The sequence below is a fragment of the Pristiophorus japonicus genome, chromosome 14 (genome assembly GCF_044704955.1).
Source record: "Pristiophorus japonicus isolate sPriJap1 chromosome 14, sPriJap1.hap1, whole genome shotgun sequence".
In the NCBI taxonomy this organism is placed as follows: domain Eukaryota; kingdom Metazoa; phylum Chordata; class Chondrichthyes; family Pristiophoridae; genus Pristiophorus; species Pristiophorus japonicus.
The window spans coordinates 97691687-97704872 of record NC_091990.1 but is presented as its reverse complement, the minus strand read 5'-3'; the positions used below and the strand labels follow the sequence as shown (position 1 = coordinate 97704872).

Genomic DNA, 13186 nt, shown 5'->3' with positions numbered 1-13186 from the left:
ATGTTCCAGTAATTAGTACAGAATGTCGATTGGAAAAAAAAGTATTAACTAAAAATAACATTGTGCACTGTGTGGAAAGTATTCTCGATTTGCTGAATTGAAGTGCTGGAGAGGCAAACAAATGTGGGGATGTTGAGATGTACTGTTCCAGAGTGCACGGAGTATTTCTTTCCCTCTTCAGTACTTGTATCAGGATAACTGCGGTGAGATGTTTTACAGACTAAACCTGCAACTAACCAGTACTTTTGCCTAGGAGCTATTATAGGATACAGCACTGCACAGGGACTAACATGCATGTGATTATGTTCTGGCTTTAAAGTTTGAACAAAGATTTTCTTTCCAACCTGCTATTTCCTAAAAATTCATGTGGGACAAGTTCGATGAATTGTGTGATTTAAATTTGAAACCATCTGCAGGGAAAAGATCCCCAAATCCAAGAAGTAGCTATCTCTGGCATGTTTCAGGCCAGTAGATGCTTAATGTTCTCCTGTTTTGTCTTCCTACTACCTTTCCCACAATGCAATAATCATCCACTGACCAATTGCAGTGAATGTACTGTCATTCCTTGTCCCGAGTTCAGCTCTATTAACTGTTTTGGGGCAAGCTTAAGCAGAAAAATACTTGTTAGCAATTTGTAATCCTGATCAAAGCTTTCACGTTGTGTCAGGTTTCCTAGAGCTGAACCAGGAAATGGGAAAGTAGTGAGTGCCTCAACTTTTGCCCTGCACATTAGTAAACTGGGAGTATTGAGCTCTAATCTGGAACAGGCACAATTGGTAATAAACTATTTGAGATCATCGATCATTGATATGTTGATATTTTGCAACCCTGCATCAACTGGTGTCCTGGCAATAATTGGAAGAGAGTACATCAGGAGCGCAGCTGGCTCAGTTAATCTATGCCTGACCATTTCAAACCTGCAAGGGGTGGATTGACAGGCGAAGCACTTTAACTTTTAAGCAATTTAATTTATTGTAGTGATCCTGGAGTTGCCAGTTGAAGGCCGTCTTCACTCTGGAAAGAATCCTTATCCCACATATTTCTCCTGACTCATAAGAACATAAGAAATAGGAGCAGGAATAAGCCATTTGGTACCTCGAGCCTGCTCCGCTATTCAATAAGATCATGGCTGATCTTCTAACTCGACTCCACTTTCCTGCACTATCCACATATCCCTTGATTCCCTTAATATCCAAAAATCTATCGATCTCTGTCCTGAATATACTCAACGACTGAGCCTCCACAGGCCTCTGGGGTAGAGAATTCCAAAGATTCACCACCCTCTGAGTGAAGAAAGTTCTCCTCATCTCAGTCCTAAATTGGCCAACCCCGTATTCTGAGACTGTGACCCCTGGTTCCAGACTCCCTACCCAGGGGTAACATCCTCCCTGCATCTATCCAGTCAAGCCCTGTAAGAATTTTATATGTTTCAATTAGATCACTTCTCATTCTTCTAAACTCTAGAGAATATAGGCCTAGTCTACTCAATCTCTCCTCATAGGACAATCCCCCCCCTATCTCAGGAATCAGTCTGGTGAACCTTTGTTGCACTCCCTCAATGGCAAGTATATCCTTCCTTAGGTAAACTGTCCACAATACTCCAGGTGCGGTCTCACCAGGGCCCTATATAATTGCAATAAGATGTTTTTACTCAAATCCTCTTGTAATAAAGGCCAACATACCATTTGTTTTCTTAATTGCTTGATGTACCTGCATGTTAACTCTCAGTGATTCAGGTACAAGGACACCCAGGTCCCTCTGAACACCAACATTTCCCAATCTATCACCATTTAAAAACATACTCTGATTTTCTATTTTTCCTACCAAGGTGGATAACTTCACATTTCTCCCCATTATATTCTATTTGCCATGTTCTTGCCCACTGACTTAGCCTGTCTATATCCTCTGGACGCCTCTTTGCATCCTCTTCACAACCTACATTCCCACCTAGCTTTGTATCATCAGCAACTTGAATATATTACATCACTTACCAATATGGCAAAGAGACAGGCATTGCAGGGTGCCCAAAACCAATATTTACAAAATCCACTGCAGAATCTGTGCTATTCTCCTCTGAGTGGACAAATCCCTACAAGAAAGCTCACTCGACCAGATGATAAGACGTCTGGAACACTGCAAGGTAGAAACAGAAAGGAGCAAGAATATCAGGGTGTATGATTAGAACAAACTTTACATTTAAGCAGATGCGGAGCTATGTTACTTTGGCATGGTTCACCAGCACAGTTCCTAATTTGTTGCTCATTGAACATTACTAGTCAGGCAGGTTTCAGTTCCATAAGTGGTTTTTGGTGTCGTGGTACAGATAGATTGCCAAAGTGACGAGGAGGAAGGTCTCTCTTTTGCAAACATGAAGAGAATGAGATCCCCAAACAAAATGGAGTTGGTTTTTGAACAAAAGGTTACACCGAAGGATAGAAACATGAAGGAGAGATGTGAAGAATTTGGATTAAGATAGACAAACAAACTCTCTGAAATGTACTTTGCCTGAATTCTTTACATTTCTAGATATTAAAAATATTTTTGACTAAATAAACATTCCACAGTGGGCATATTTAATACTAATGAAAAATGTGTGCCCGATTCTAATACAGATTAATTCACTCTATCTTTTAATCTGTTTGGCAGGTGATGCGGGATATGTGCAAACAGGGATATAGTGATGCACTTGACTTCCTCAACAGGAATGGTGAGTGTGGACCTATATTTTTCTGTACTTTCTAAATGTGCAGATGTATTTGCTATCTCTATTTAAATCTGTGAGAATGACATTCTGTAAAATTGGATTTAATTACTAGAGGCAGTCACAAACATTGTATATCATGTAGCTTAAAGAACAGTTGAATTGCTTTAGTGAGTCTGAAAAAACTCAACAGTGCATCTGTCCAATCATTTTTAAAGAGATGGTAATAATCTTGAGAAGAAAGGTTAAGATCTACTCCATGCTCGAGTTCCATCTGCTCATCAATGAGATCAGTTTCGGAGCACCCATTGGTCCATTGAAGACCGGGTAAATATTGATGCCAAATTTATTTTCCTGTTCTAGCCTGGAAATTCTCAGTGCAGATATTAAAGAACATCCACCCCCATCCCTGAAGCCAAGATTCCTCTTATTTTATTTGATCCCATCTCTTTCTTGGTAGCCATTCCAGAGCTGGATTCAGACCATCTCCATGGGCTTCTGTAAGGACAAGTGTGCAGAGGTTTGCAGATTAACCATGTTGTCCTCTTTCGATGTGTGCAAATTTACGTGGAGCCAAATGTTACAGTCTTCTGTGTGCTTGCTTTATATGGTTTAGTGTGATCAAACAAGATGGCAAAATAATTCCTCCCTTTGTGAAACTCCAGATCAAAATGTTAAACCCTAATAAAAAGTAGGGTAGTCAATGGATGTGCTAAATTTTGTATTCCTTGTCACTCAGTCACTCAATCTCCACATACAAATAAATAGGCCATTCTCTTAATTCAGTGGGAATACTGAAAGATGTGGTAACCACAGGGTTATGTTATCACTTTGGTCACAGCACACTTACTGCTATTGATGGAAGGATCTGCCACCTTCCACTACAGGGCCTGTCTGTCATCCACATATGATGATGTTGACCTCTTCTGCACCTGCACCTAAAAATCACTCTATAGACAACATACTGGCGCAGAATTGGTCTGAATTTCCCTAAACCATGCCTCAAACGTAGCTAGTTTTATGCCCATAGAGCTGGCAATTGCTTCTAAAACTCAATTATGCAAGATTTTGAGGTAATCCTATTGGTGGCAGCCATGTTTGTTTTATAGTTGCCGCATTGCTATCACTACAGTTTAGAATTACAACAAAGATAAATTAAAAGGTGTGCTCCAGTTGCTGACTTTTAATAGCATTAAAAAAAGAGTTTCGGTTAACTGTTGGTTTATAGAATTGCATCTACATATCGTGAAACAAATATCACACACAGTTTCCATTTCCTATCATAACTCTGGAATGTTAACTTAATCCCAGTCTCGAGTAACATTCACGCTTGGCTAATTGCTGGGGAGGATCACTGGTCTTCAGAGTCTACATAGAGGGAGAAAAACTCCCTGGAAGGGGGGGTTGGGGTTGGGGTGGGGGTGTGGTTTGACTTTTTAACCTGTTGGATCAACCAAATTGTGGTAAAGACTGTGGCCCAAACAACTCCATACCTTCCGACTGAGGATCAAAGTGTGGATTTTTGGGAAGTGGAAGAAGGATGAAGGGTTATGCTTACTGATTGGTTAATTAGCATAATCAAAGCCTTCAGCCTACTTTGTTCAGTTTATTTTGTCTCTATACATATCCTGATCTTTATATCCGAAGCTTGCTTCACGGTGCTTTTTTTTGCCATCTTGTGGTGATGCTAAGCAACAACACGCCAAAGCATATATTTAGATGTCACTTTACTTCCCATCCTGTTGCCTTCAGAAGGTGTGGACGTTTTGCTGTGATACAGTTCAGTTTTAACTTTTGGCACAGCACAATTTACACAATACCGGGTATTCATATCTTGTGAACTGCAATCGTGTCAGCAATGTTTAAAACAAGTCAAAAATATCAATGTATTTGGAGGAAACTGCCATATATGTGGACTGAAAAACAAAATTATTGTAAAGAGCTGATGTGAATGCAGCTCACAAAATATCTATAGACACTCAATTAAAAAGAAAGCAGAATTATTTGACTGCTTGTGGCTTCTTGTCCTCCAACAGATGGCACTAGATTGTGATCCAGAACAGGCTGTATTTATTCCTCTTACAATATCCAATGGTACTGAGGCTAATTGTAGCGAACCTACTGCCTCCTCACTGAGTTCAGTTAACTCGGCCCACTCTAGGAATTGATACTTGAGATTATCTGGTCTATGTTGCTTGATACTACACTGAGCAGTGTTTTTACTTACTGGGCTAATGAGGAGCTCCATATATCAAATTGTTTTATGATCCACGTTCGGCTTTTTCATTTGTAAAAAAAAGTCATAAATTTTACTCCTAATATTTCCCGAAGCTGATGACTTTTAGAATATCAAAATGGATCTAATTTTCTAAACTTGCTAGCTGTTGATTTTTATTCCTTTACAATGTCTTGATGTGAAATTCTGTCCCTCCCTCCCTCCTTATTGATGAAATTATAATTGCCAGGGCAGCCAATTTATTTATTTTTCCCCTAGCTCTGATGTTCCCAAATACCAACCTTGGTCAGGTTATGGTTGTTTATCAAGAATAGGGAAGTGTGCTTACATAGATACAGTGGCCAGGGATTTCCACTTCAGCCCTCACCAGCTCACAACTTTCCACCCTTTAAAGTGAGCAGAAAATCAGACCCTGGCGGACACGAGTGGAAAATCTCAGCCAACTTTTTTCTCCCAAGCATGCTACACTTGCCACGTACCATGGCTCAAATTAATCATGTACTGTATCCAAAAATTTGCATTTGAATGAATCAGTGCTACCTGCTTCCACCATCTCCCTCGGAAATCTGTTCCATAAATTGACCACACTCAAAATATCGGGCTCAAGTTTCGGACGCCCTCTAAAACAGCGCACATCGGAGAGGCCCGCCTAATTTATAGAACAAAAATTGCGCCGAATACTTACCTTGCGATTCTCTGATAGCTGTAGGTCCATTTCCACCTCGGCACGGCGTAGCAGGAGCTGCTGGGGGCGGAGCTGCAGCCCTGCGCCAAAAACAGTGCCGGCAGCTGCGCGTGTGCAGTAGCTCCTGGCCCTCCTAGCGCGTCCTGTCTCTGGGTGACGACCTTATCCCTGGCCGAAGGGACGTCGCCCCTATCCTGGGCTGAGTGGCCTGACTCATCTTACCTCGGCGGTGGGCCCCGCCCGGCCTACCGCTGGTGGCAGGCCCCACCCGAAGAGTCACCTGTGTCGGTGGCAGCCCGGCATCGGCTGCATGCGGACCCCGCCCGAAGTCCTCGGCGGGGCCCGGCTTCGTCGTCATCTTCTCCCCCTCCCTCGTTCTTCTTCCCCCCCCCCTCTTCTTCCCCCCCTCTTCTTCTTCCCCCCCTCTTCTTCCCCCCCTCTCTTCTTCCCCCCCTCTCTTCTTCCCCCCCTCTCTTCTTCCCCCCCTCTCTTCTTCCCCCCTCTCTTCTTCCCCCCCTCTCTTCTTCCCCCCCTCTCTTCTTCCCCCCCCTCTCTTCTTCCCCCCCCTCTCTTCTTCCCCCCCCTCTCTTCTTCCCCCCCCTCTCTTCTTCCCCCCCCTCTCTTCTTCCCCCCCCCTCTCTTCTTCCCACCCCCTCTCTTCTTCCCCCCCCCTCTCTTCTTCCCCCCCCCTCTCTTCTTCCCCCCCCCTCTCTTCTTCCCCCCCCCTCTCTTCTTCCCCCCCCCTCTCTTCTTCCCCCCCCCTCTCTTCTTCCCCCCCCCTCTCTTCTTCCCCCCCCCTCTCTTCTTCCCCCCCCCTCTCTTCTTCCCCCCCCTCTCTTCTTCCGCCCCCTCTCTTCTTCCCCCCCCTCTCTTCTTCCCCCCCTCTCTTCTCCCCGGTTCGCTCTCTTTCCCCCCATCTCTCTTCTCAACCCCCCCCCCCCCTTTTCTCCCCGGTGCTGCAGTAGGTGAGTAGAAATAATTTTTTATTTATTGAGTGATTTTTAAATGTTTTAATTTTTTTTGATTGGTTTATCGGTTTATTTATTGATTTATTTATCATTTATTATTGATGATGGCTCTTTATTTGTAAAAGTGAAGTGTTTAATGTTTGTAACCCCACTTCCCCCCGCCCCTGCATCTCATTCCCTACGCCTGATTTATAAGTGTAGGCAAGGTTTTTCTGAGCGTACAAAAATCTACACTTACTCCATTCTAAGTTAGTTTGGAGTAAGTTTTCGCTGCGTAAACTTTCAAAACAGACGTAAGTGGCTGGACACGCCCCCCTTTTGAAAAAAAAATCTGTTCTAAAATAGAACTATTCTAACTGACTAGAACTGGAGCAAACTAAATGCCGAGAATTGTAATTTCTAGGATGCTCCATTCTAAACTCGTTGCTCCAAAAAAATAGGAACAACTCAGGCCGAAACTTGAGCCCATTGTTTCCACAGATAGTTTTGAATTTATCCCCCTTCAAGCATAGGCTATATCCTCGGGCTCTACTGTTCTGGACAAGGTGGAATGGTTGATAATTGGTCAAATCAAATCGCAGGGGTTAGCCTGGAGGAGGAATTCATAGAATGCATACGGGATTGTTTCTTAGAACAGTATGTAACAGAGCCTACAAGGGAGCAAGCCCTCTTGGATCTGGTCCTGTGTAACGAGACAGGAAAAATAAACGATCTCCTCGTAAAAGATCCTCTCTGAATGAGTGATCACAATATGGTTGAATTTGTAATACAGATTGAGGATGAGGAAGTTATGTCAGAAACGAGCGTACTATGCTTAAACAAAGGCAACTACAGTGGGATGAGGGCAGAGTTGGCTAAAGTAGACTGGAAACGAGGACTAAACGGTGGCACAATTGAGGAACAGTGGAGGACTTTTAAGGAGCTCTTTCATAGTGCGCAACAAAAATATATTACAATGAAAAAGAAGGGCGGCAAGAGGAGGGATAACCAGCCGTGGATAACCAAGGAAATAAAGGAAAGGATCAAATCAAAGACCAATGCGTATAAGGTGGCCAAGGTTAGTGGGAAACTAGAGGATTGGGAAAATTTTAAGCAACAGCAAAGAATGACTAAAATAGCAATAAAGAAAGGGAAGATAGATTACGAAGGTAGTAAACTTGCGCAAAACATAAAAACAGATAGTAAAAGCTTTTACAGATATATAAAACGGAAACGAGTGACTAAAGTAAATGTTGGTCCCTTAGAAGATGAGAAGGGGGATTTAATAATGGGAAATGTGGAAATGGCTGAGACCTTAAACAATTATTTTGCTTCTGTCTTCACAGTGGAAGACACAAAAACCATGTCAAAATTTGCAGGCCACAGGAATGTGGGAAGGGAGGACCTTGAGACAATCACTATCACCAGGGGGGTAGTGCTGGACAGGCAAATGGGACTGAAGGTAGACAAGTCCCCTGGTCCTGATGAAATGCATCCCAGGGTATTAAAAGAGATGGCGGAAGTTATAGCAGATGCATTCGTTATAATCTACCAAAATTCTCTGGACTCTGGGGAGGTACCAGCGGATTGGAGAGCAGCTAATGTAACGCCTCTGTTCAAAAAAGGGGGCAGGCAAAAGGCAGGTAACTATAGGCCGGTTAGTTTAACATCTGTAGTGGGGAAAATGCTTGAAGCTATCATTAAGGAAGAAATAGCGGGACATCTAGATAGGAATAGTGCAATCAAGCAGACGCAGCATGGATTCATGAAAGGGAAATCATGTTTAACTAACTTACTGGAATTCTTTGAGGATATAACGAGCATGGTGGATAGAGGTGTACCGATGGATGTGGTGTATTTAGATTTCCAAAAGGCATTCGATAAGGTGCCACACAAAAGGTTACTGCAGAAGATAAAAGTACGCGGAGTCAGAGGAAATGTATTAGCATGGATAGAGAATTGGCTGGCGAACAGAAAGCAGAGAGTCGGGATAAATGGATCCTTTCCGGTTGGAAATCAGTGGTTAGTGGTGTGCCACAGGGATCAGTGCTGGGACCACAACTGTTTACAATATACATAGATGACCAAGAAGAGGGGACAGAGTGTAGTGCAACAAAATTTGCAGATGACACTAAGATTAGTGGGAAAGCGGGTTGTATAGAGGACTCAGAGAGGCTGCAAGGAGATTTGGATAGGTTAAGCGAATGGGCTAAGATTTGGCAGATGGAATACAATGTCGGAAAATGTGAGGTCATCCACCTTGGGGAAAAAAAACAGTAAAAGGGAATATTATTTGAATAGGAAGAAATTACAACATGCTGTGGTGCAGAGGGACCTGGGGTTCCTTGTACATGAATCCCAATGAATCCCAAAAGGTTAGTTTGCAGGTGCAGCAGGTAATCAGGAAGGCGAATGGAATGTTGGCCTTCATTGCGAGAGGGATGGAGTACAAAAGCAGGGAGGTCTTGCTGCAACTGTATAAGGTATTGGTAAGGCCACACCTGGAGTACTGCGTGCAGTTTTGGTCACCTTACTTAAGGAAGGATATACTAGCTTTGGAAGGGGTACAGAGACGATTCACTAGGCTGATTCCAGAAATGAGGGGGTTACCTTATGATAGATTGAGTAGACTGGGTCTTTCCTCCTTGGAGTTCAGAAGGATGAGGGGTGATCTTATAGAAACATTTAAAATTATGAAAGGGATAGACAAGATAGAGGCAGAGAGGTTGTTTCCATTGGTCGGGGAGACTAGAACTAGGGGGCACAGCCTCAAAATACGGAGGAGCCAATTTAAAACCGAGTTGAGAAAGAATTTCCTCTCCCAGAGGGTTGTGAATCTGTGGAATTCTCTGCCGAAGGAAGCAGTTGAGGCTGGCTCATTGAATGTTTTCAAGTCAAAGATAGATAGATTTTTAACCAATAAGGGAATTAAGGGTTACGGGGAGAGGGCGGGTAAGAGGAGCTGAGTCCACGACCAGATCAGCCATGATCTTATTGAATGGCGGAGCAGGCTCGAGGGGCTAGATGGCCTACTCCTGTTCCTAATTCTTATGTTCTTATAATAATGTGCTCTTGTAGTTTGTGGCATCATCTGAATGCTTTTGTAGCCTTGTCCGCCTTTTTGGTTTTGGGTCCCAGGTGTTGCTGTTGCTGAAGCATTTTGGCAACAATATATAATCAACCCTATTCCACCAGTATGCTGTCTGACAGTTATTTATATTCTTTTTCGCCACCTCCTGAACCCCAGCCACCTGGCTTTTCCTGGCTTGTACCTCCAGAATATTCAATTTTGAGCTCGCTCCAAATGCTTTTCCTCATGTCCAACAAGAAAGTCCACTTCCAAATGAAAGCCCTCACTCTCTCTGACTCTGAGTAAAATAATGTGGGATAGTCTGCCGCAGGCAAACAATGAACCCTTTTATTGTTACCAGATAGTATGTAGTGTGTCTCTTTTCACTTCAGAGAACAGCTATCATTGGCCATGCCAGTCAAGTTTTGTAACAGACCAACCTGCCAAACAGATTATTCCCAGAAGCAGCACACCAAGCAGGATATTAAATGAATTCAAATACAAGTTTGGAGATAGTTCACAAAGAGTTAAACAGCCAACCCAGTCAGAGTAGGATCTTTTTGTAAATCTCCTTCCAGTGCTTGGGATAAATACTTTTGAGAGAGATAACAGACTCCTTAATGAACCAACAAAATACAATCTTTGCAGGATTTATATAGACATAGCCACACCACTGCGCAGGAACTTCAAGGCCAGATGAAACTACTGATGCCAAAAATGTATGGAAATTTTGTCATAAGATCCTTTGAAGGTCAACCTGAGATATGGGTAATCTACTTAAACATTGACAACAATCTGCATAACCTGTAAACACAAAGGGATGATGACAAAAGGCACATAGATGTTTGGGTTCTTCCAAACATGCACTTGACAGCTACTTCAAAGCATTATTCACTCTAGTTGACCTACTTTAGATCAGGACTAGAGCACCTTCCCTGTTGGCATTTTGTTTTTAGTGATATATTCATTCTTGACTGGCTTTTCATATTAAGAATACTTTTGCCCTTTTAAAGTGTTACAGTAGATGTGTTGTCTTTAACCAGTGCATTGGATTTAAAAGGAGATGTAACTTCCAATTTGAGTGTGATGTTTTAAAATTAATTTTAAATCAAGGTCGCCTGCTTCCACCTCCGTAACATTGCCCTCCTCCACCACTACCTTGGCCTTTCTGGCATTGAAATACTTATTTCTGCTTTTGTCGCCTCTCGACTCAATGTATACCAATGCTGTCCTAGCCCCACTCCCATCTGCCACCCTCTAAACTTCAGTATATCCACAACTCTGCTGCCTATATCCTATCCCGCACCAAATCCTGATCGCCGATCAGCTCTGTCCTCACACTAGCTCACACTCCCCCAACACTTCAAATTTAAAATTCTCATCGTGTTTAGATTTCTTCCTGTCCCTGTAATCTCATCCATCCCTCCTTCCACACTCTCATTTTCTCTGATTCTGTCCTCTTGTGTCTGAATTTCCTTTCTCTTCACCCCACTATTGGTTGCAATGCTTTCAGTTGCCTAGGCCCCATGCTTTGAAATGCCATTTCTATACTCCTCCACTTCCTTCTTCTTATAAGACCCTCTTCAGAAAACCCAGCTCGCTGACCATGCTTTGGCCATCCCTCCTAATATTTTCTCCTTTTGTGTCAGCGTTCATTTTTCCTTATGTCAAAGGCACTTTATAAATGCAAATTGTTGCCGATGGTGGTGTTGGTCTCGTGCCAAAGCCACATAGAGGGTGGATGAGTCATCTCTTGTGTAAGTGAGTTATTTAATGTGTTTTGACACAAAGTACACCCAAGTGTTTGTGCATAAGGTCACATTTTATGTTCATTTAAAGCCAGGACTTGCTTATGGGAGCACCCTTCTGTGTTGGGCATCAGAAAAAGTATCTGGTATGAACACGAATTGCCATGTTTCTTTCCTGTAATATTTCCAGCCTCCCATTGAATGTATCTACATCAGATGTAGCGCAGTTAAACAGTAATCAGGATTTGTTTCTTTTCAACCCAAAGAACAGCTTTTGCCACATGAGAAGAGTAAGAAGTAATTATTTTTTCCACCCCCATCATGCAGGTCTGTTGAACCGGCCACAACCTTTGCAGAACCCTTCACACTCAGCTTCGAATGAATGTGATACAGTCGATGACGAGGAGGTGGAGGCAATGGAAGCAGTAGAGGGAGGTCAAGTGGGAGTAATAGACAGGGTGAAGAAGAACAATGACCAGATCCTGGAACATCTATCACCACGACTTCACCAAGGTGAGCAAAGGTCAGCCATGATCTAATTGAATGATGCAACAGGCTTGAAGGGCTGAAAGGCCTACTCCTGTTTCTAAAGCATTGCTCACTACTCCAGGTAAGGTCACCTGCAGTCTGACTGCTCAAGGGGTAAATATATTTTTTTGACCAGTATACCATCCCATGGGTGCTGTTTTACTCTGCAGTACCTCACCCAGGTTAGCCAAGCCCATGCTGCCTTCCTCCAGTGTCCATAAATGCACTTCGAGCAGTGGGGTGGGAGTGGGGGTGTGGTCCCAGGATAATGATCAGGTGTGAGACGCTTGGCCAAATAATTTTTCTTTCCTTAATCCAAAGGCCTTGAAGCAAGTTTCTGCGTTCGTATTGCTGCCCCACCTGAGATCGGCTAACTTGCCACAGACTGGGGATGAAGCCTGGGACTTTTCTTTTCTGTATGGTTCAGTTACTTTGGTTAAACCCACTGATGATGGAGCGATACATGTCAGCATACATGGAACCGATTCTTGTGTCTGCAGATGATGTTTGTAAGGGGCAGCATGTAGACGAGGAAAAGGAAAGGGCCAAGGATAGACGGGTAATGGTGCAGGGGCGTGAAGAGATACTATTGCTGGAGATGCTCTGGTTATAATTGGATAGATGAGAGTGCAACCAAGCAAAGGTTTCATTGAGCTGGACATCAGAGGAGATTTTGTGGCCAACTGTGACAAAGGCTGCAGAGAGGTAGAGAAGGATGAGGGATAGCGCACCACAGTCACAGGATATCATTTATGACTATGATTAGGGCCATTTCAGTGCTGTGGTAGCGGCGGAAACCTGATTGGAGAGATTCAAACGTGGAGTTGCAGGAAAAATGGGCATGGATGTTCAAGAACTTAGGAGGGGAAAGAGGGAAAGGGAGGTCGGTGATGGGGCAAGGGCAGTGGGATCAAGCTTGGATTTATTAAGGAGAGGGGGAGAGAACTGGCAGTTGGTGTAACTCTTTTATAACAGCTGTACTAAAGCAGCTTGCTTTGACTCATCTATTCATATATAAAATTGTTTTCTTATTTCCAGCCACCTGTAGGTAATTGAAACTGAGATTATCTGGTCTATGTTAGTTAAAACAACACTAGCAGTGTTTTTGCTCACAAATCCAGGAGCTCCATATATTTAAATGGGTTTATGGTTCATATTGGGCTTTAAAGAAAAATCATAAATCTTTCCTAATATTTCCCGATGTAGATGACTCTATCAAAAATGGATGTAGTTTTTTAAACTTGCTAGCTGTTTCTTTTAATTCCTTCGCA

General features: G+C 43.1%; 1 protein-coding gene across 1 annotated transcript in view; it reads left to right on the top strand.

Moving 5' to 3' along the window:
• pnpla2 (patatin-like phospholipase domain containing 2) overlaps window positions 1-13186 on the top strand; it is an 83828-nt gene that overhangs the window by 61151 nt on the left and 9491 nt on the right. Inside the window, exons 5-6 of the mRNA XM_070899397.1 lie at window positions 2647-2707; window positions 11715-11900. Of these exons, the coding sequence (XP_070755498.1) occupies window positions 2647-2707; window positions 11715-11900 (247 nt within the window). The remainder of the gene's footprint in view (window positions 1-2646; window positions 2708-11714; window positions 11901-13186) is intronic.